The sequence below is a fragment of the Amphibalanus amphitrite genome, unplaced genomic scaffold, assembly GCF_019059575.1.
Source record: "Amphibalanus amphitrite isolate SeventyFive unplaced genomic scaffold, NRLGWU_Aamphi_draft 000117F_arrow, whole genome shotgun sequence".
In the NCBI taxonomy this organism is placed as follows: domain Eukaryota; kingdom Metazoa; phylum Arthropoda; class Thecostraca; order Balanomorpha; family Balanidae; genus Amphibalanus; species Amphibalanus amphitrite.
The window spans coordinates 134,111-157,485 of NW_024881612.1; the positions used below are offsets into that span (position 1 = coordinate 134,111).

At 50.9% G+C, this 23,375-nt stretch overlaps 2 protein-coding genes across 8 annotated transcripts; both read right to left on the reverse strand.

Moving 5' to 3' along the window:
* Positions 1 to 145: 145 nt before the first annotated feature.
* On the reverse strand, positions 146 to 6,943 carry LOC122381264. The gene is made up of 12 exons (XM_043365236.1): positions 6,808 to 6,943; positions 6,142 to 6,324; positions 5,538 to 5,813; positions 5,135 to 5,233; positions 4,761 to 4,835; positions 4,185 to 4,369; positions 3,386 to 3,826; positions 2,829 to 3,045; positions 2,356 to 2,509; positions 1,877 to 2,039; positions 1,460 to 1,684; positions 146 to 981 (listed from the first exon to the last, which is right to left on the reverse strand). Exons 1-12 carry the CDS (start codon positions 6,818 to 6,820, stop codon positions 301 to 303), a joined length of 2,712 nt encoding a protein of 903 aa, XP_043221171.1. The 5' UTR covers positions 6,821 to 6,943; the 3' UTR covers positions 146 to 300.
* Positions 6,944 to 9,064: 2,121 nt separating this feature from the next.
* Positions 9,065 to 22,878, reverse strand: LOC122381269 (transmembrane protein 87A-like). 7 transcript variants are annotated; one of them, XM_043365260.1, is made up of 13 exons: positions 22,862 to 22,878; positions 16,340 to 16,569; positions 15,969 to 16,121; positions 15,460 to 15,597; positions 15,193 to 15,279; positions 14,596 to 14,778; positions 13,332 to 13,532; positions 12,565 to 12,699; positions 12,169 to 12,317; positions 11,632 to 11,850; positions 11,156 to 11,380; positions 10,657 to 10,818; positions 9,065 to 10,306 (listed from the first exon to the last, which is right to left on the reverse strand). In XM_043365260.1, the coding sequence occupies exons 2-13, from the start codon at positions 16,448 to 16,450 to the stop codon at positions 10,201 to 10,203; spliced, it is 1,869 nt and encodes a 622-aa protein (XP_043221195.1). In that variant the 5' UTR covers positions 16,451 to 16,569; positions 22,862 to 22,878; the 3' UTR covers positions 9,065 to 10,200. The 7 variants fall into 7 exon arrangements, with proteins under 7 accessions (XP_043221195.1, XP_043221191.1, XP_043221193.1 ...); XM_043365256.1 differs by having other exon boundaries at positions 22,836 to 22,869; XM_043365258.1 differs by lacking the exon at positions 22,862 to 22,878 and adding an exon at positions 22,810 to 22,840.
* Positions 22,879 to 23,375: the final 497 nt, after the last annotated feature.

A 23,375-nucleotide genomic window follows, 5' to 3' on the forward strand; every position in this document is an offset into this window, starting at 1 on the left:
TGCCGCCCACTGTGTTAGAACCAGTCAGCTAGTGTCAGCCCTTCGCCACCGCACTAATCCGGAACTGTATCGGATTCCAACGCAATTACGCCTTTCAAGCTGCAATGGTGTGAAGATCAAGCTTGCTAATCTGGATAAAAATGCATATCTTGGCTCCATATAAAAATATATTGTTCTCGTAACACCCTGTAACAGGTTTCTAGCATACAATTTACAGCCAATTAAGCCCAAGCTACTGGAACCAGCCTTCAATGATTTTGTCACACGACTCATCACCGCGTCCTAACCCCACCCCGCCCTCTAACCACCCCTATGCACAACCTGCTGGATAAACTCAGACTCCTGGATGATGTCGTCAAACACCATTCGTCCAGTGACGCAGCCGTCAGTCGCCGAGCTCGCCACTCCGACCAGCACATAGGCGTCGTAGTGTCGACTACCGGCGGTGGCGGGCTCACTGGCCGGTTCAGTATCCGGCCCCAGCCCGCCGCCCAGGCCCCCGCCGGCCAGCGGCGGAGGCGCCGAGTGGAACGCCCCGATGATACTGTGCGGGAGCACGAACGCAGCCCGGCCGTCCGTCCGACCAAAGTCGCCCTCCGGGGCAGCGGACCGGGCGGGCCCGACGCCCGGCCCCTCGACGGGTGTCTGGGCGGGGGCGGACCCCGCTGCCCCCTCTGCGGAGGCGGCGGCGGCAGCAACGGGCGCAGAGGGCTCGCCACCGGACTCCAGGCTGCGCCTGGCGCGTTTGGCAGCCGTTTTCTTGTCTACGGGCGGCCGGAAGCCTTTGGAAAGCTGCTCATAGGCGTCCACCGGTCCGGTGGGGACGGAGGCGGTGGTGGTTTCTGCGGTAGCGGTGTCGTCTTCTGTCTCGTTCTGGGCGCTTCGGAAGAAGGGCGGCGGTCTCGGCACCGGCGGGCGGTGCAGAGGCGGCGGTGGAGGCGGAGGCGGCAGCGCACAAGCCAGCAGTGCTCCCTGGTCCGGCTGCGAACAGAGTATCAAAGTCAGGACGCTTATCGACTGAAACCTATACGCCGACCGAAATATGTCCGATAGGCTGATTGTGACAGTGAGAACGTAATATTTCAACATTCCGTTCTCACGATATTGAACGTGCTTATTTTTAATCGTAGAGTCGTCCTGCTCAGGAAATTCGAGGTGAGGGGCTAATGGGACATATGTATTTCAAATAGCGTTGAACATCGAGCAGAGTTAAATCGTGCAAACCTATCCTCGGAACTGAAGTCACATAACTTGGCTTAAGTGTACGTGTACAAATGTAAACGTTAAGACTATGTGCTTTTTCAGGATCCGGTGTTGACGCTAATGTCTATGTTCATCAGGATACGTTTTACCGAATGTCAAACAACTATCCTAAATTTATCGATATATATATAGCACGTGGTTCATATGTGCTGCAGATATACGAGTACATTACACGTTAGCGTTCAGTTTTACTCACGATGCAGCGCGGCTCTCGTGGGCAGATGAACAGTTCGGGCTGATCAGAGGCGGCTGGCGGCGGCAGCGGCGGCGGCGGCGCTCCGAAGAACGGCGGCGGTCGGAAGGAGAAGCCGTCACGCGGCTCCAGTGCGTCGCGGCCCTCGACAGAGAACGGCACGGGGCGCGGCGGCCAGGGGTACGGCCCCGGGAACGGCGGCGCGAACGGCGGCGGCTGCGGCGGACGCTGAGAACGGTAGACATGGGTTGAAGTCAGTTTCAGTATGGCAGTGCTCGTATCTTGGGTACTTAAAAACATAAGTGTTTTACACCATACACTGAAGCACGAGCACTAAGCTAAGCATGTAAGCCGCAGAGTCCCCCCCCATCCCCCACCCCCACAAAACCGGTATTTTGGTAATTCTCTTATCAAGCTCACCTGTTTGAGATGTTTCAGGTGGTGGGCCAGGTCCTGGCAGTCCGGATCGTGTCTCACACCAGTCTCAAACTTCCTGAGAATGTCCCGCATGTCGGGGTTGGGCTGCTGCCTCCACGGTTGGTGGGTTGGTTGCAGTCCGCCCCGCCAGCCGGTCACCACGCACCTGAGGGCGGGAGCGGCAGCGACGATACAAACCAGCGTCAGATGAGGGTACTCATACCAGCATCATACAACAAAAACGCATACAACCAGCGATATATTAGTCTAGATACATTACCACAGATGCCTTAGTCCATACCGCGGGCACCTGGTTATTTCTGATGACTTGAACCCACAAGGTTTCGTCAGTTAGACACCTTGGCGTGCAGCAGACTTAATCGATCACAGCGTGCCCATGAATCACAATACCAAAAGTTGCGGCTGAAAGCACCGCACGAACGCAGCAAGACACTGTGGAAAAGCGCTGATCGCCGAGTTACCTGAGCTGGTGGACGTCCTGCAGCAGACTGGTATCGGGCAGACACACGGGTCCCACGTGCGGGTATTCGTCGCCGTCCAGCTCTGGGGTGATCCTCAGCATTGCCAGCCGGCCGGGCTCGAGCACCGGGCCGAACGGACCGTGAGACACCCGGCCTGGAACGGAGGGATAGTGATGGTCAGTGCGGAGCTGAAACATACCTGGAGGAGTATCACTCCAGAGGTGGAGTGAACAGTATAGAAAACGAAATGTCAACATCGCAAAACCAGAAACCATACTTCGAAGGTGTTGACCACCATCGTTCAACATATTCGCCAAAAGCCAAAAGCTAGAAGGCGCAGCAGATAGCCAGCAAGGAGCGGCACTAATCAATACAGTAACGCGGGGCCACAAACGGCGCTCATTAACACCAGCTGTGGCCAGCCCGCTCTCCGGCCCTGACGAGGTGGAATCCCCTCCCTCCATGTCACTTACCCGGTGAGGTACGGATGCGCGTCACGTCCACCGCCACGGGCGGCAGGCTGACGGGGCGCGTCTCGTCCAGGTTCCAGTCTCCCACCGTCACCTTGATGTCCGCCGGCTCGGTGTCAGCCACGCAGCGCGCTGCCGTCAGCACCCAGCTGGAGTGCACCAGGGCGCCACTGCAGGCGAACTCGTGTTCGCTGGCACCGGAACGGATCCAGATGGCCGCCTGGCGAGGGGAAGGGGCGAGGTCAGGGAGAGCCAAGCTCTGAGGCAGGGCGAGGTCAGGGGGCGCCGAGGTCAGGGGGCGCTGAGGTCAGGGAGTGGCCCGATCAGCTTAACTGAGGCACAGAAGAGGGAGAAGACACAAAGAGGCTCTAACTAGAAACATCTAAGCGCAAGGTGTTCATTTACTGTCCCTAGACTGGAGTCAGCGATTCAGCGCCCTTGGAATAAGGCTGAATTTCTCGCTCAGAAACCATTTCAGTTCAGTGACTCGCTGTCGTCCTGGTTTTAGGAGCCCTGCGACATTGCTAGAAATGACTTAGCGGCCCTCGTGGTGAACGCACCTGCCAGGTAATCTCTCCGAACTGCGCGGCTCCGCGCCGGTCGTCTCCCCCCGGCGGCGGTGGTATCTGCGGCAGCGGCAGCGGCGGCGGCGCGAACCGGGCGCTGCTCTTGCCCAGCACGCCGCGCGGGTGTCGGACGCCGCAGCGCGGCCTCCGCGGCTCCTGCCGCAGGCTGTGGCGCACGCGACGGATGTGGCAAACAAAGTCACGCGCCACGCTGCAGTCACCAGAGGCCCAGGCCCGGCCCGAGTAGAAGGCGCACGAGTTGGGCCGCGCGGCGTCCGCGGCCGTGGCGAAGTTGAGGTAGGCGCTGCCGGCCGCGGCCGCCGTGCCGTTTACGTAACTGAAGGCTCCGGCAGCGTCAGAGCTCAGCCCGATGTAGAACTCTGTGGCTCCCAGCGGCGCCAGCTCGCTCAGCATGCTGCGAATTCTCTCGTCCATCTGGGAAAAGCACAAAAGTCGCCACCAGTCAGTAATCCACAGCGAAGGGTTTCAAATATAATTTGAAATTAATCAGGTGAGTCCAACAGAACACTTCTCAAACCAAATACCTTCGGCAATCTGTACCGTTGCATTTTGCCGTGACCCTTAGAGCAGACAGTTCCCTTTCTGTACTCTGCCCCACTCCTGACTACTTGCGGAGGGCAGATCCTGGCCAAATCTGTGGCGAACTTCACGGCGGCAGGTCCTCTAGCCCAAGATTATCCCCGGCAGATAGGTCCCCAGTCCCCACCACTCTACCGGACAATCCACGGAGGGTCCATCCTTCCCAAAGGCAGTTTCTTCCCACACCCCGCACCTGGATGTCGTCGATCACTAGCAAGTCGCCACCGTCCGCGCGGCACAGCGCACGCGCCTCCGCCCAGGAGAGCTGACCGTCGTCTGTGCCCTCCGTGGGCCGCACCAGGCTCTCTCCCAGCGGAAAGTAACCCTCACGGATCCGCTGTTCGCAGCGCGTCCCCTGCTCGTCAATGTAGCACGGCTCTGGGGAGGGACAGAGGCGCACGTCAAAGACAGCAGACACCGCACATAGTGCGTCAACAGACAGTGACGACCAGAACACTGGCAGTCTTAGCCCAAGCGAAAGACCTGAAAGCTTCAGTGACTGATCAAATACTACACATCCAATGAATGCGCTCACTAGTCAATGACAATTGGCCTATCGTAACAGATAGCACAGTAACACGTTAGATTACTGACGCGGCAGCAGCGTATGTTGTGTTTCTAGGAACCAGACAAGTGGGAAACAAGATGGAGCAAGTTTCACATAACCAATATCTCCGGAATTGTTCGGCCACAGCTTTTAAGTGCAGCTGGATACCGTATTCCAGGCTTTCCTACCACCCAATGCACCCAGTCTGTGCGCCCGGCCTACCTCCATAGTGATCAGCGCTGACTGCACAGCAGATACGACCGCTCTGCCCTGCGCAAGAAGAAACGCTGGGGCTTCCTGTCGATAGAGGTGGAGAAAGTTAGTCAACCAAGGCACCAGCGGGAGGCGGAGATTTGAGAAAGGCAAGCGAGCAAGATGTTGAGCGGAAACACCTGGGCACGATGAGGGCGACTGCCGACGGGTAACATCGGGGTCCAGCAATAATCGGGAGAGAGCACAGATCAAGAGTCAGCAACAATTAAGCATTAGGAAAACACTGGGAAACTGACTGTGTGTGGGGGGGGGGGGGAAGCATTAGCCGCCGAGCTAAGAGTCCGGGGATCCACGGACAAACGGCGGGTGATGGCGACACTGACCCGTCTCGCAGATGTAGAGGGCTGTTCCGGTGCAGTCGGTGGGTATGAAGAAGGCCGGCGGTCCCGGATCGGCCACCAGACAGGCGACGGTCGCAGAGCCTGCCGGCAGGGCGGTCGTCAGCACAGTGATAGTCGGCAACGAGAAATAGCAGCAGAAAGCTATCCACCAGTTAGCACAGATGCCACACTGACGCAGCGATCAGATAGTTAGTCCGGGATGATTGAGCATGTCTAGTTGTTCCATTTTCAAAGCAGATGTTGCAGAAAAGTCTGTCTCAGCTCGACTAGCCATTGCGTCAAGGTACCAGACCACAAATGCCAGGAAACAAATAGCCATCACTCAACAACCTGAAGCAAAGTTTTAGAGTTCACGATAAAACTGTCTCCCTCGCCGTCCACCTACCGTCGGCGGGCCGGGCGGTGCCCAGAGCGGAGAACTGCACCGGGCGCCTGGTGCCCGACCACACCCACGAGGAGCGCTGCGCGTCCCAAGTGGCGTTCGTCCACTGAGCCCCGAACACAAGTAGCCGCGACAGCTCGTCGGTGTTCTCAATGACGGGCAGGTGAGCGCCGAGAGCGGCACAGGCGGTCTGTGCGGCCGTCTGGGCGGCTGCCTCGGCCGGAGGCACCCAGTAGCAGCTGCCGAGACCGAACGAGTCCCAGCCGGGCCGGCACTGACCTGCGGGCAGGGGAAGGGGAGGACGTGGGGTCAGCGACACCGCTCAGATCACAGAAACTGCGAGAAACGTGCCGTGACCGCCCAATACCAGCTCACAACGGAACTGTCAGAGCTTAATGCGCATGGGCACCAGGCTCTTGCACACATCTGCCATTTGGAAGTTCCAAAAATTAATAATTAATGCCGCAAACTCAGTCATGCGATATTCAATAAAGACACTTGAGCGACAAGGAACGACTGAAAAAATAAGGAAACTAAGGAGCAAAGCTGAACGAAATAAGATTTCGCAAATGAGCCAGTTTTGCGCGGAGCAGCCTTCCGTACTTACGCGAACAGTCCTGCGGGCGGACGCACGTCGTCTCTGGCGGACACACAGAGCCCGTAAAGTGTTTCTGAGGGCGCGCCTCGGCGGACGGAGCCGGCACGGGCAGCGGGAACAGTGGCGGCCGCAGTTGCGGCGGTATGAACCCCGCTGCCAGCGCCGCGCAGAGCAGCACGGCTAGCGCGGGCGCTGAAACGGAGCGCGCGTCCGGACAGGTCAGCGACGGTGATGAGCACATCACACGGTCATTTGAGACAAAATCACCTGGTTACAGCTGGACCAGAGATGTCGATAATGCGAAAAGAACAATACAATCCATCACAATAATTTTGAACCTACGATAGTTCATTAAAGACTAACAAACTGGACGGCTAACGTTTGGATCACTTGGTAGTGACCCAAGAGCTTCACGCTTCTGTCTATTGAACTCGTTCTCTAATTGCCCGTTTCAAACGGGACAGATGAATCCGCCAAGCAAAATTGAAAAATAATATCTGACTCGGTGCAGCAAGAAGCTAGCCGGTGGCGCAGTTTCAATCTTGCAATTTACATGAAATAGTAAAACAGCGAGCGAAGCATAATCAGTTACGATTTGGATAAAAATGATTGCACGATCAGGCTAGACACACCAGTAATACTGTAAACCAAAGGCTGATCAGCTCCTTTTCTTACCTCTGACTGCCATGACGACTGACCGCTGGCCGGCGGAGTGGCGCTCAGACCGGACGGCTGTGCTCCACGCGCCGCTCCGTCGCCCGTCCACCGCCCGGCGCCGGGCTCGGCCGCAGACTGCAGCGCGCTCCGACCGCGCCCCGGGCGCGGGTCACGCGAGGTCACCGCCCCAGGCGGCCAATCGGCGCCGCCCGGCCCCTGGACTGTGCCGGCCGCACGCCGGAAAAATACCGGCCCGGAGCCGGCGCGGCAGAGATCGAGCGCCACGCGGACATTGGTAACGGGGACGGAGGGGGGTGGAACACTGCACGAACGAGAGTCCGGAGCAAAGTCCTGGCAATCACGGGCCATGAATGCATGTGGATATTTTATATAAATAATTGTTTTAAAATATTGGGCAAAGTGGCAGAGTAATTTTGCCTTCAGTATCATTTACTCTGAATTAGCCCCAGAAAACAAGTTCAGTTTTTATCAATACGTTAGGCAAGGTTATTTGTCACATGACTTCCGCCTTCTAAATAAGTTCGAGGAGCAAGGCTGGAGACCACGTTATTATAATGTATCATATCATTATTTAACCCGCGCCCTGCTGGGGGGGGGGGTGTTTGAACACCCCCCCTTGTGGTTTTTCGCGAATATCTCAAAAACGGCGGCGCGGAGCGCCGCCGTTTTTGGTACACCTTATCATACATCAATTTTACACATGTTGTGAAAATTTCAGACCAAGGTCATTCAAGGTCAGGTCACCAGGTCACTTGAAGTGACCTCACCTCATAAAAAGTTTCAATGTCTGTCATAGCTACACCGAGTGACCGATCGCTTTGAAACTTTCAGCGATTGCTAAGAGCAATAGCATGTACAAAATGTATATCTCAGAATTTTGATATCGATGACCTAAGGTCAGGTCAATTTTGCGACCTCCCCATTATAAGTCAATGGGAGAAAATTGAAATGCGCCTCCTTTGGACAACAGACATTATAAACACTCCCAAACACTGAATTACAAGTGGTTTAGACACACTGAACATGAAAATGGTGTCCGTGACCCCTGTTTATGCCCTGAGGTCATCTTAGGTCACGAATGGTATCTAACAGTTTTTCGCAAATAACTTTTGATAGAGGCATGCTAGAGCGATGAAAACGCCTTAGATGTGTTCAGCTCGACGATACGGATCGACTGATATGCAACATGACCCTTTCCGGTCAGGTCATGACCTTGACCTGAGGTCAAATTTTCAAGTTGACCTTTCAAGGTCAAGTTATAGTTCATTCGATGCGTCTTGACGAGAGGAACACGATGCCGGTAAAAGTAAGCTCGTACAAGGCTTATGTCAAAAGTTATTGCAGAAAAACAGTTTTCGAAAAAATCGGCTATTTTTGCAGTTTTTGCCCCCTGCAGGCAAAACCGTTGACGTTAGGTCAAATCTGAGAGAATTACTCAGAAAGGGCGTTAATAGGGCTATCGAATGCGCTTTTCCGCGGCGCTGTAGCTCTATTGGCTCCCGAGTTATGCGTTGGCTTCGTGGAAATTGTCGACATTCGACCTGCAAATCGGCGAAATTTTGCCTTCAATGACCTCTGGTGACCTGACCTTTGACCTGACCAAAAAATTGACCGAAGTGATTTCCTCATTATTTTTGACGCTCTTTCGAACGCCGCCTTCCGCGTATCGCTACGTGGCCCAGGAGCCGAGTTAGAAGGGGGGGGGGGTGTTCAAACACCCCCCCCCCCCCCCAGCAGGGCGTGGAAATCCAGGACCCCCAGCCGGGCGCGGGTTAAACGACTTACGAAGCTTCTGTTGGAACGCGAGCAGTCCATCCAACTCCAGATCCGACGAGCAGGACTCTGATGCATCGAATAATGGTAGGCATTTCGGTGAACGGCAGAAGATCATCTGCCCCATAAGGCATGAAGGCCTTTCTAATATTGGACGGTGCATAACCATCGGTCCCGCGTTGGGCGAAAGCGAGAGATATTTACTACTGAGTCGATTCGGGCGAGAGTATTCAGCTGTGCAAAACTAATGGCCCGAGACAGTGCGCGATGTAAAACTATCATCCCAACGCTCGACATAAGAGATTCGTACTTTACGATTGGACTCAGGTAGGCAGAAAAAATGATGTCCTTTCATCGCGGATCACTTTGACGACAAACTTATAAGAATTTCAGCGAGCCAGGTCCCGCAATCAGCAGCCAGTGTGATAAAGCTGAATAAAGACCACTCAGTTGAATATCGATCCCGTAACAAATACCAGAATATATAAGATTATTATATTGTGTCAAACGAACAGCTATCTCGAACATTAATAAAATGTTTCACGAATCTAGCAACCCAAACGCGATTTTCCACAAAGCCTGAGGGAAAGCGTCCAGATAGCATTAGCATATTCTCCAACGCACCTCTTCTGAAAGCAACAAACACTTGATACGAAGATAACATTGCCATACCAAGGTACACCAGTGCAGCAGCAATTAAATAATAACGTCACAACACAGACAACGCAGATGAAAATCAACGTCACGCCCTCGAAATTCGTCCCACATCACGATCGTCATGTCCAGAGCCTCATTGGCTATCATCGATCGTTCGCTGTCCAAAACAGATCGTCCGAGCTCACGTACGGACTGTCAAATGTTTGATATCGACGTCCGATGCCTCATCAGGACAGTCAGTGTCCCATATGGACCGTCAAATGCCTCATACGGGCCGTCAGGTGTCCCAAACATATCGTCCGTGTCACCGACCCTCTCTTATTCCATAAGGAGCGTACCGATCTCTGATAGTGACAGCCCGGTGTCTCATTCGGTGTCTCGGACTCTCGTATCTCATACGGATCGTCCGGCGCTCCAGCCATATCGTCCACTGTCACTGACCGTCCGTTATGGTTCCGTAGGGTCCGTGCCGATGTCTTTATACAGACAGTCTGGTGGTGTGGATCCCGTGCTCAAAGCATATCGTTCAGTGTCGCTGACCCTCCGGGCTTCGCTGTCCCATTTGGAAAATCCAGTATCTCCCTCCACACTGCCCCGTGCCTCACGAAGTCTCTCGTCCCATAAGTCTCATATATAAGACGACACTGAAGGAAACGTCTCATTTGGGGCGACACTCCAAAGGATCACCCATCTTTCCGACCCGTTCGGGAAGGATACCCCATTCAACACCGGCAGTACGTCTCTCTCTCTCTCTCTCTCTCTCTCTCTCTCTCTCTCTCTCTCTCTCTCTCTCTCTCTTACCCGACCTAACCACCGCCCGCACAGCCCACTCGGACCCTCGCACGCACCTCACTTCCGTGCGCTCAACCCTCTTCACCGCAGAGGAAGAATATACAGCACAATTACTGCAGCCGGTCCCCGCCTGGTGGGTTAATGCGAGCGGCCGGCACACGCGGGGGATCACTGCATCTTACTGATTTCGAACTTGGCCTGCATCACTTCCTCGTCCGAGTCCATGGCGGGCAGGGCGGGCTCCATGGAGGCGGGGATGTTGTCCTCGACCCATCTGTGAGCGAGACCGGATGGAGCTTTAGAAACGCGGAGGGGTGATAGTCTGGTGGGTGTATCTAGCATCGGTGAGTGATGGGGGTAACTGGATGGCGGATACGGAGCTCGTCTCACTGCGTGTTAACTAGACACTTGCATTTCAACAAGATCAATCGAGAAATGGTTGGAAGACTACATAGGTAATTTTGGAAGTCACAGCACAAAGACGAGCAATCATCCGCAAATAACATTCAAAGTAAGCCTTCGCACATTCACTCCCCAGCCCTCCGACCCCCAACCATAATTGCAGCAACCAATAGGGAAACCACAAATTGAAGCTTTCGTCTTTCCACGCTCCACGCCACTCACTTAAGGTCGTCGTCCGAGTTGTTGCGCGAGCGCCGGTTGTGCGAGTCGCCCGGCGAGCTCTGTCCTCGGGAGCGCATCTTGAGGTCGTGGTAGGCGTCCGACCTGAACAGCTCGTCTTCTTCGTCCTCGTCCCCGGCGTCCAGCAGAGGTGTGAATGCGTACCTGGGAGCAAGGGGGTGGGTAGGTCAGAGGCGTCAGGGCGTATCTGCAGACGGGGATGGGACAGTCAGAGATTAGAACAAAGGGCTCCATCGTTCAGCTGCGAAGGCGTGAAGGTGTGCCTGGGGACGGGGGGGGGGGCGGAGGCAGTCGGGGCGGTAAGACAAGACAGGGACAAGGATAGACATTACACAATCAGCAGCCAAATCGGTAAGAGGCAAATGTGACTGGCCACTCAGGGAGAGTAAATATTTGATGTCTTGGCAGCAAGGTGCATAGCGGGGACTGCTGAGAACCGCGCGACACCCCTGGGGCGGACCACACGGCCGGCATTGCCTACCTCTGGTTGTTGTTGGTCGGCCTCCAGAGCAGCATGATGACCAGCAGGATGATGGAGAAGAGGACGTGCCAGCAGGCCTCGTCGGCCCACAGGTTCTTCCACTGGCGCAGGCAGCCGGCCGTGCGGTGGAACCTCACCATCCAGACCATGAAGCCGACCGAGGCTAGCACGGCCAGGATCAGCGTGTTGGTGAAGTGGCGGTACAGCGTCAGCTTCACCTCGTTCCTGCAAACAGGGGAAGCGGGGCGACGGTAAAACATAGTCCCGTGTATTGTGTAAAAAAAAAAAAACTAGCACGATAGGCATGAGCCATCTTAGGCCCACATTTCTTTGCGAGCACCCTCCCTCTGTGTGAACCCAGCTTCATGCATTCTCTTCTTGGGCAGGTTAACCCTGAATATGTCCCCTAAATTCAGCGAAACATCCTCATTCCTCGCCCTCCCTCCCCTTCCTCTCCGACCGGCCATTGTTCTCACCTCCTGAGTCTGAGTGTGCGGGTGGTGTTGAGCAGAGCGCTGAACACCCACCAGCAGATGCCCGAGTCCAGCAGCGCCAGCACCACAGAAGTGCCCAGCGTGCCGCCCGACAGGTCGTTCTTGGGACGCAGCGCGCGCGTGCAGCTCTCGATCGAGGCGAACATGAAGAACAGCAGGCCCACCGCCATGATCCGGTGCAGCAGCGGGCCCAGCCGCGGTCTGAAGGGGGTCGGAGGTCAGATCACAGATGGTCGTACACTCGTCCACCCCTCCCCCCTTCCTGTGCCCCTTTCTCACTTAACCACAACAAGAGCGGAGATCGGCTTTAGATCCAAGAGTGTAGTCAGCAGTGAGCTGCTTTTTCTTGTGTTTATTGTCACCTGCCGACTTTGGTAGGAAGCCGGTCGTTTTCGGCTTTACCCCGTGTAACGCCACAAACGGTAGAGCACCAGCCACCACTACACCTATCTGATCACATGGTACTGAAAATGATGCATCACAACATCCCCCCCCCCCCCCGGTTCCTCCGCCACTCACTTTGTAATTCCGAAGCCGAGCGAGACGATGATGACCAGCATTCTGGCGAGGGCGCGCTTGGCGCAGGAGACGAGCTCTGCGAACACTACGGCGCCCCAGACGCTGTGGCCGGTTCGGTTCACCGACTCGTACTCGGCCAGAAACACGGCCTGACGGAGGGAGGGCGGCGGGACGGGTCAGGTCAGATATCGTCATACGGTCGAGGTCGGGTCAGCTCACATCACAGGATGCATTAACAACGCGGCCAAATGCAATTCGCATTGAACGCAGATGTTCAATCACAAACCATTACACCAAGCGCGAAAACAAAAAGGCAACGGTTATTGCCTGCTCTTTAAACTTTAGATTTTCAATTGATTCTGACCGTCTGATCACTGGACCAGTGAAGTTGCTCACCTTTTCCAGCATGCCCATGGCGATGACGCCTCCGATCCAGAACTGGATGCGCAGCAGCTCCCTCCACTGCCTGGCGCAGACGACCAGCCAGCCGAGACCGTACAGCACGTACACGGCGCACATCACCGAGTAAAACTGCAGACAAACGGGCACCAGTCACCGCCAGACCGACAGAATATAGACACCACCAGCCAGCCGAGGCCGTACAGCACGTACACGGCGCACATCACCGAGTAAAACTGCAGACAAACAGACAGACCAGTCACCAGCTGAGGCTGTACAACACGTACACGGCGCACATCACCGAGTAAAACTGCCGAGAAACAGACAGATAAGTCACCAGCCAGCCGAGGCCGTACAGGACGTACACGGCGCACATCACCGAGTAAAACTGCCGACAGACGGTAGACCAGTCACCACTAGCCTGACACCGGACACCACCAGATCGGCAGACAGGTCAGTCGCCAGCTGATACGGCACAGGACGGAAACGGCGCACATCACCGGGTAATTGTCGACAGAGAACGCTAGTCAATGTTGCTCATCACCAGCCATACACAGCCACGTAACACAAGACAATGGGATAGCTGTTGTTGTTATACTCCTCGGGTTGTTCGATCGTCGCCTAGAGGCTCTTGGTGCCTCAGGGCAGGCTGGGCCTAGTAGAACATACCCAGTAGCACATAACGGCACGTTGGGCCAGTCGCAGCCCCACGTACCGGCAGGCTGCCCCCCTCCTCCCCCCCCCCCCCCCCCAGTCCCACGTACCGGCAGGTTGGGCCAGTCGGCGGCCGACAGGTAGCCATAGTCGGCCTTCATCTCTATATGGACGGTGACGTTGAGCGGGGTGGGCGGCAGGCGCGGCTCCAGACTGGTCACATGTACCACCAGTAGGAAGATGCCGTCAGCCGGAGCCTGCATCTGACGGTGGGCCGGCGAGCCGCCAGAAGCCGCCGCCCGCTGCACGCGCTGTCGGCAAGGCACGTGGCAACGGTCATAACTTGGATAGGATATGCATCATGTCGAGACCAAAATGAGTAACGCATAGAACATGGTTTTCGAAAGGTTGGTTGAAAATCCATCAGTTTGAGCGCGGGTATGAATAAATCTGGAAAAACAACGACAAATAATAAATTGCAAAATATACATATAACTTAGAATAACCGTTGCATTCATTTGTCAAATAAAATTACACGACCGAGTTGACGTCATAGCTGACGTCAGAAGTTTCGAGCATCGGGAGATTCGGCCACCTCAGTCGAAATGTTCGAGTAGGTAGGTATATGCCGGCATGTGGCGGGTTTGTAGGCGCTCTGCCCCTTTAGCCAAGGTCAACTGACCACTCCCGCGGGGTCTCTCCGTGGCATTAACATGACGCAGACCGAGGAACACTGCCAAAACAAGCACCTGTCGCGGTGGGTAGGACTCCGACAGCCCAGCTGGGCCTCTGAGTCTGACCTACCGACCGCTACACACATTCTGCGTCACTCGGCATGGTGAGATGCAAATAAATAAATGACCAGTTGGAGTTGGCTTTGTGACGCGCGAAAATAAAGTTTAACGAAACAGTAAAACGGATATTTTTTTTTGTTAATTGTCTTAGTATATCGTCTTGACATACGAGTGATACGCGGAATTGGCGTGCTCGTTTTCAAGCAATACGATCAGATGACGCCAAAATGGAACGAGACAGGCACGGAGCCGATCAGCGGACTGCCTGGGAGACTTGGAAAAGACTCAGGTATTCGCCAGTCCTACTTGTAAACACAAGGGAGCTGAACATCAACAAAAAGGGCCATACACGATCGTACAGCAATTTGAAGACGGGCAAATTGATCCGGTGTGCGAAACAAGCTGGAATCTCTCGTAACTGCGACACAAACAAATTATCGGGAGGCATGCAATGTGGCGTATTAAATTGATTATGGAGTGACGTGGTGTATATCATACACGGTGAGAAGATTCGTTGACAATCAAGAGTATCATCGGAAACAGTCCGCACAGGAGCACCCCGGCGACCGGCATGCCTTACCGCGGCTTTCTTGGTCGGCTTCTGGTTATTCCCGTCTCGGCCGCTGTCCCCGGCCGGTTTAGCGCTCTGGTCACCGGCGCTGGCCGCTGCAGATTTCTGGTTACCTCCGCTGGTCCCTGCAGCACTCTGGTCCCCGCCCCTGGCTGCTGCAGAGCTCTGGTCCCCGTCTCCGGAGTTGCCTTTCTGTAATGGCCGAGGGCACGCCGTTAGACACAATAGTCGGTCAAGCAAACGGGACTCGAGAATGAAGTGTTCTTTGAGAGATTTCCAGCGAATTTTACCTGCAGGTTTCATATGACCTTTATAAGGACATGGCGTACATCAATGAGATGACGGCATACGAAAAAGTCCAGTCATAAAGATCAGTGGCACCATCATAAAAATCAGCAGCACACTGGTGACAGATTTAAATAAAAGGAGTTCATAAGCAGTTAGGTCGTTCAACGAATGTAAGATATCAAGCAACTGCAATCAAATTGCACGACAAAAAACGAAACATCGATGTTCCACACCGAGGCATTACGTTCAAGACAAAGCCAGAAGCCGTTCTGCTGGTCTATCTCAGCGTCACATCAGAGTGCCGTAACCCTGACTCACCGTGCTGGGGGCATCCCCGGTATCGCTGTCCGCGGACGTCGCCGGGATAGACACAGTTCCGTCATCGGGGTTGATTCTAACCTCCGGCTGAAAGAAAACTATTCGTTACCGCTGGTAACATCAGGAAAACGACAAACACAGCCAATGCTTCAGTGTGTTTTCATGTTGTGTAGGTACGTGTGATTTTAGCGGTGCTTCCCCGTATTCGGTGCATGCATGATTCATGAATGTTTGTATGCATGCATAATCAATGACGGCTGCACTCACCAGAACGACGGCGTCGCAGGCGAAGGGTCTCTCGGGGTACACGTAGAACCAGGTGCTGTTGTAGTAGGGCTGCGGCACGGCGCTCGGCAGGTACTGCGGGTTGTCGTATATGTACGACAGGTTGCTGTTCCTCCCGGCCTGCCGCGCACACGTCACCACGTCACATATGTAATTAGGCGCCGCCTTCGGCAAACGGGGCTGACGCTGGGTAGTTTTACTCGCATGAAGAGCGTAAAACGAATCTTCGTCAGTACGGCACACAGAGACAGTATTTATCGGAGACAGAGAGCACGCTTTTCAATTGTATCCATTGGTACCAAATTAAAAATGTAAAAATGACACGTAGGTAATCGGCATTGGAAAATGGTTATGACTATGAGTCGACCAAGTTCAAACATGACCCAAAATCAGCCATCTACAAAACTCTGTCAGTGGATAACACAATAAACTACATAGACGTGACAGCAGGAAAAAAACGAGCAGACTGCCGTCATTATAAGGCATCTGACCTGATTTTCCAGGGCGAGGTATTCGTTCCAGCAGGGTGTTTGTCGTATCATCCATCCGACCGAGATATTGGTGTGATCGGAGCCACACGTTACTTTAATAATGATGTCTGAACCCTTGTACAGACTCTTCGAGACACCCACATACTCATCAGGCTGAAAAAAGAAAATAGGTGCACATTGTCTACATCGAGGAAGAAAATCATTCACAAGTTGTGCTGCGGATTGATCCACGCACCAAAATGCATTGATAACACACTACTGAGCACGAGCATGCGTGAAATGCGACGTGAATCTTTTCAATTCAATGGGAAATCGATTCAGTTGGCATATGAGTCAGAGTGGCCCATTCAACAATAGACAGTGTCACTCACCTGAGTTATAGAGAAATCCCAAATGCCCTGGTCTGGTAATGACTCAACCAAAGCAGCACTTAAGCACAATAGGCACAGCAGAATGAAGCCTTTGTGCTTGGATTCCTTCATCTTGATGCTCAATTTTCAACACAGAGTTAACACAATGCAATGGACTTGGTATCACAATTAGTGCTAGTGCATTCTTAGGCGATCATGTTTAACTTGATACCTACTCTGAAATGGGATGCCTGAAACCAAACAACCCAATAAAGCAGATTGGTGAGGACATACACTACCTATAGAGACAAAAATGACATTGAAAATCAGATTGAAAATGCAAAAACAAGTTGGTTCTTAGGTAACTAGTAGGTACCAATTGTGTTCTTAATGAATGGTAAATGATGCCTTTCCATTCATGTTGTTTTCGTGAATTTCTTCAGTTTTTAAAGGGTCCAAAGGGAGGAAATCACCATGAAGTTTAGCTTATCACATTCGCTTGAACACCTCCCAGATCCAAAAGCATCTTGACATCTTGACACTCAATGGGAATGCCTCCAGTCCAGTCTCGACTGCACTCTGCCCCTGATTCATGATCAGACAAACCTATGGGCCAGACTGGAAAAATGCATGTTATGACGAATATGTCCGGCGTAGTGGCGGGATTGCACCGAAAATTTCAGCGCACGTCCGGCGTAACTTCGCATGCGCCGATTGCATGCATTCGGATGGCTATGACGTCGCACTAGAGATGTCGCTAGTTGGTGGGCCGATTCATGTAATACACTTGGCGAATACGCGCCCCGGTAGTTGCGTGCTCCGACTCGCGAGCCGCCCCGAGTTTATTCAGCTGAGGAGCGTCCTGCAGGTGAGGCCTTCACCCTCGGCGCGGAGCTAGGTTTGGAAGACCTTGTTGAACATCGCCGAGCGTCGTGAAGTAATCCTGCAGTACGTTCCAGGCTCCTGCCCACTGCGGGACCGAGGGGAATGAGAGCGCGGACGACCTGGCGAAATAAGCGACCGCCCTGCCCTCAGACGCCCGCCCGCTGACCCGGGCGGTTCATTGTGCGGCCTCTCGCCAATGGCGCAACAACTGGTCCGAGTCACTATTCAAACCACTCTTCGAAAGCACGCTGCGGCCCCCATCCTCGGATAGGACAGAAAGGATATCATTTCGGTGTACCAGATGAGGGCGGGCCACTGGGGCCGCTCGTTCCAGTACCTGCACCGAATCGGCCGTCTCTTCAGCCGCTGCCAGCGCATTTCGCGACTGATGTCATACTTGTGGTAGTGTTGGAGCTATGGGGCTTGCTGATGTTTCCACGGTGACGGAAACCCAAATTGCCACGTGTGCTGCCAGCGGCTGGCAGCATGTTTCGCAACACCGCCCGGAGCACGTGCTTCACCGCTGTCTTGCCCTAGCTGGTGCCCACCAGTCCCAAACACACTACTACTCCGCCGATTTTTTTGGGCCTGGAACTTCTGGCCCGGGCCTTGTTTCACGGCACGACGCTACGGTGTAAGTGGTACACGTATTGTGGAATTGGGACAAATCAACTAATTCGGACGCTCAAACATGGAATGCTCTGCCTAGGTGATATAGCCTTGGTTCAGGTTGGTAGATGTGCACACGTGCTTTGTGTAAGTTGTTTTATTTTGGCACAACTAGACACCCAACTTATGGCGCAAATCATGGAGAAATTTCAGCACAAAATCGCTTGCCCCAAATTTCGACACAGGAGGGTCTCGCAGGTGCCTGGCGTAGTGTGTGGATGTTTCCCAGTCTGGCCTATGGGGAGCAGACAATACCTTCCCGTTCCTGTAGTCGGCCCTCTTTAAATATTAAATAGACTGACAGCAATTAGCAAGGAGTGTGGACTGGACATAAACAAGAATAAGAGCAACATTATCACATTTAAAGGGACCCTCCCACCTTCAAAAAAGTTAATGAATTGGCATAAAAGTGATGTAGCGTGAATCACAAAGAGCGAAAATGAACATCTACCAAATTTTACCGGAAAATATTCACCCGTTTTCGAGATATAAGACTTTTATTTTTGTTTACTTTTTGGGAAATCCGCTGTTTCTATGACGTCACATAAAGGTTTTCTTTACGTCGGTATTTGGAAGCAATAATTTGGTATCAAAGTGCGACAAATATTGCGCGAATGATGCGTTTATCTTATCAAGGTCAATATATGATGGCCAATAAAGGATTCCAGGACAATTCTTATGGCATTTCTTCGTATCGCAATTCTTCGTCTGCAAATCTTCGTCAGGGCATTTATTCGTACCTATCGCATTACTTTGTCTCGCACCAGAGTATATGAAAATCGGCTCGCATTTCTTCTTCAACGCAAATATATGCAAGAGTAAGCATTGAGGGACAAATAAATGCACCGACGAAGATTTGTAGACGAAGAAATGCGGACGAAAAATTGTGCTACGAAGAAATGTCATGCGAGGATTCGTTCGGGTACCATGACATTTATGTGATTTCAAAGTCAAGATTCACAGCTGATCTGCTAAATCAAGCCAAGAATCCAAACTATCAAAAAACTATAAATATTTGTTTGTCTGTCACAGAGGTCTCAAGCAATATAAGGTTGACATATGTTGAATCAAAAATTTACTGCCACAACTCACATCTCCTGCCTTAGTTTATCATTGTTGTTTTAACTTGCTTTTAAGAGAAACAGAAGCCAGTATCTGATATCACTTCAGATGATTGTTTCAAGATCTGAGTTCAAATGGAAATAAAAGCAAGATCAAGATGAAACAGGGATTATTGCTGTTAAAGTAGTTTGGCCATGATACAACAAGCACATAAATCATTAGCCAAATCAAATACTGGTTGGTTTGTCAAGATGTTTGTTGTCTGTCGTCTGTCGAGCTGCTATGAACACTGAACGCTCTCACTCTTACTTTAAAGAGAGTAGTTTAAGTTGAATGGTAGTGAGCTGTAATTAGACAAAGCAGCTATTCAGTGCTCACATCAAGCCAGGCTAGGAAATGGCATCAACTGTGGTGGGAGGAAGCAGGTTCGGCAGCCCTATGTTGTAAACTTCTGTTATGTCTTGTGTTTGATCAACTGATGTTTTCTGCTCTGTTTTGTGCAGTGATAGTAGCAGGTAACTGCATGCTTGTCAAATTATGTGAATAAACGAATTCATAACATTGCATTTTTCTCTCCATGCAAGGAACAAGTAAGATGTTGTAGAAAATGTAATAGAGGGCTGCATTGCTGATTTTGCACTTTATCAGAGCTTTATTTAGAATTGCTTTCCTGAAAGCTACACACAGGCCACAGTGCTGAAATTCACAATGTCATAGCTTTTGGCAGAAAAAAGAAAAGACTTACTTAGGTAAAATTGGCTGAAAGTATGGCAGAGCAGGTCTTGATGCGTATGCCCATCCGTGTGCTTGCCGAAGCCGAACTGACTGCAACACATTTAACTCTGACCCACCATGGTGGCTGGCATATCCTGAACTTTCACCACTCTAAACAAGAGAACTTTCAGCCCTCGGCATTGTATTAAAACACTGTACAAAACACTCAAAATTTGTTTCAGTGCCATCCACGGACAACATCAGTCGCCATTCACCAGGCCAGTAAAAACAGAATAGATAATAGCTTCAAACCCATGTAGTCAGAGTTACTAGGTCTGCACCTCAAAACAAAATCCAGGTGACATTCACCACGCCAGTAAAAAACAGGTACTTAGGTAACGTAACAGCTTCAAATCTGGTAACATGTTGGTCGGACTTTACACTACCATATTTACATGGAATAATATGATACCAAACAATAGTGCAACCATTCTGGACAACAAAAGTGTATGATAAAATTAATTTAGAATACTCTGGCTGGCAGCATGATTTACGAGCACAGGCAGGTGTTACCTACCAGCCTTCTCAATGCTCGTAAAACCAACATTGTAGTTTTGATTTTACCTTACATGATAACACACTTGGCTGCAATGGCACATTTAATTTAATACTGTGAAAAGACCAGTTATAACCACTTCACAAGCACAATTGCACCTCATGCCGACATCCTTTTCCAAAGACAGTCAGCAGCGTCTTTCGTCAAAACTGGAATATAAATCCCCTTTCAACTGTAAACATCAAAAATATTTCTTCATGGTGTGACTGTGATCTCCATATGGAAACCTTGCAGGAAAAGAATTAATGTCAATTGTCAGCTCTTCAAATTTCTTTGGACTTTAACTTGCAGTACCATATCCAGTTTGCTTTGATATTTTGTTTTTTATTCCATGTTGAAGTTGAACACCAAGCTCCAGATATAGCAGGCAGCTTGATCATCTTCGGCCTTGGTATAATATCAGTCCAAGTTCCAGTGGTGGGTATCTTCTAATATTCAAATTAAAATGAAAAGCAATAGGCTTTCTCAGCGCCGACGACGGATTTCACGTTGATAAAAAAGGGAGCTCAAGGTCGGCAAAACTCGGGTTCAAGGAATGGCGGGCGTTGAAATGACTGCTGACGTCATCAAAAAACCGCTAATGGTTAAGAGATAGGGACTAAGCTGGTCCCACCCTGCAAGTAAAGGGAAGAAATTTCTTGAACACCATAAAGCTGCGGGGGTTGCGACCAGGATAAATGGTGGTTTCTGAGCCTGGCCGCAAACTTGGCTATCTCAACTCAAAACTAATGTTAAGGTGGGATGGTCCCTTTAATCTGAAAGAACAGCACAGAAGCATAGAAGATATTGAAGTAAAAGAAAACATAAAATACTTAGGTCTGAAAGTAACAAATACAAGGGATGTGTTCAGAGGGCAGAAAAGAATCATGATTGAAAAGGCACAAAGAATGGCAAACATGACCTATTCAGTAATTGCAAAATCATGCAACAGACTGCTGATTGGTAAGACCTACTGGAAATCCCTAGCACTGCCATCAATACTGTACGGCTCCAGTGTCATGACAGTCACAGAGGAAGAGACCAAGAAGCTGCAAGTAATCGAAAATGGTGTCTACAGACAGATCTTGGGGGCTCCAAAATATACACCAAATGCTGCATTGAGAGGAGAAATTGGAGCATCTCTGATGACAACAAGGATTAAAACTGGAAGACTTCAGTACATGAGAAGCATATTGCAAGGAAAAAATCAACTACTCAAAGAGGTGTTAACAGAAATGATGGACGAGGGCAAGAACAAATGGATAAAGGTAACCTATTCCATTATTAAGGAAGTCGGACTCAAAGTAAAGGATTTGTACCAGATAAGCAAAAAAGACCTTAAAACACACATGCAAAAATGGGATGGAAAGAAATGGAAGGAGGAATTGTTAACTAAAACTACTCTGTCCCTGTATATTGTCTGGAAAAAGGAGATGAAGGAAGTAACGTTTATTGACAACCAGCAAGCATCAACAATATTTTTCCAGGCAAGAGCTAACTGTCTTCCTTTAAATGAGCGCAAGAGATACAAGAAAGAAGACACAAGATGTATGATGTGCAATGCAGAAAATGAAGACCTCGCCCACTTTATATTGAATTGCCCAGCCTACGAAGAAGAAAGAAAAGAATCAATGCATCTTCAGAAACCCCATGCAAAGGATATTTTAGGGATGTTTCTGTTTGAGGAGGAAGATATCGAAGAAAAGAAAGAAGTATTGCTTAAGCTGTGGAAGAAAAGAAGACTGCTGGAAATAAAACAAATTTCTCCATCCTAGTTGACCTTCACCCTCCCAACACCCAATCCTGTCCCCTAGTGAGAATCCTAGCCACACAAACCAACCATAACAATGCAACCCATCGATCAAAGTAAAAGTTAAAGTTTAAGAAATCAAGGAGGTGCCGATACAAAGGCTAAACCTCCGAAAACCATCGCATCGCATCGCAATATGGTGCCTCCCATGGATCATGATCACAATTCACAGTGCAGTAAGAAAGTAAGCAGTTCATTTTATACCATTAATGCATAAACTTAAAAAAATAAAATGAATCTCAATTATTACATATCTTAGTCCCACCACACAATAAGTATTGCCTTCCTAGAAAAGGTTTGGGTCGAGACCAGTCTAAGTCCAGTTTGGAAAATTAGCCTCAAGCCCAGGCTCGACCACACAATTTTTCTGTGTGATTTTGTGATATTGGGATATCGCCCAAAAGTGTGATAATGCATGAGCAATATTGCGAGACATTTCATGCGATAATACGATAGGTACCTAATTCTTCTGCTGTGTGGCTCAGGGCCAAAATTGCTCAGGGCATCCATTGGCACTAGATTAACTTTTTCTGACATCACCGAGGGCATCGCATTCTAGCATGATCGCAAAATCGCACGGAAAATCGCGTAATTGTAATGGAGCCTAGATTGAGATGCATCACAAGTTTGAGTTACCGGCCATCTCTCCTAAAGTGCCTACTCAGTAACAACAATGCTGATAGGTTAACCATGTCCCTTTGTACTCTAAGAAACTATGAAATTGTTTAAAATTTCGGACATCTATTAATAATCTACGAAAATAATAAGACAAGCGCCCTCACAAAACAAATTGAAATATTTTTCCTACACAATTTTGATGCGTGTTATTGCGCTTGTCTGCGTTACAATTGGAAACAGCAGCTGCTTCCAGATCCACGCAATATCGGAGCTTCCAAATCACCCTTTACAAGTATTCCTTCATTGCAATCTCCTACTCATGCAATACCGCAATACCAAGGCATCCAAGCAGCCGGATGCGACTGCGTAGTTTACAAATTACAACCAAGCCAGCTGGATAGGTGCTTGCACGAGTAAACAAGAAAACCTTCGTTCCGTCGTTCCATCCTTGGGATACTCGATCCTTCTTCTCCACTAGTCTCAACCAAGGCCCTAAAGGTCTCAACGGTCTCAACCCCCGATGGAGCTCAGCCCGCGGCCCGGATATCACCAGGGGCAGACAAACTTCGCCCACTAATTCCTAGTCACTCATTCGGCTCTTGGTCTTGTTAGACCGGAAAAGCCTAACCCAACAAAACAAACAGAACGGAACGAAAAACTTATTTCGTATCCGTTCGCAGAGTCGCAGTTACCAATTCACATCC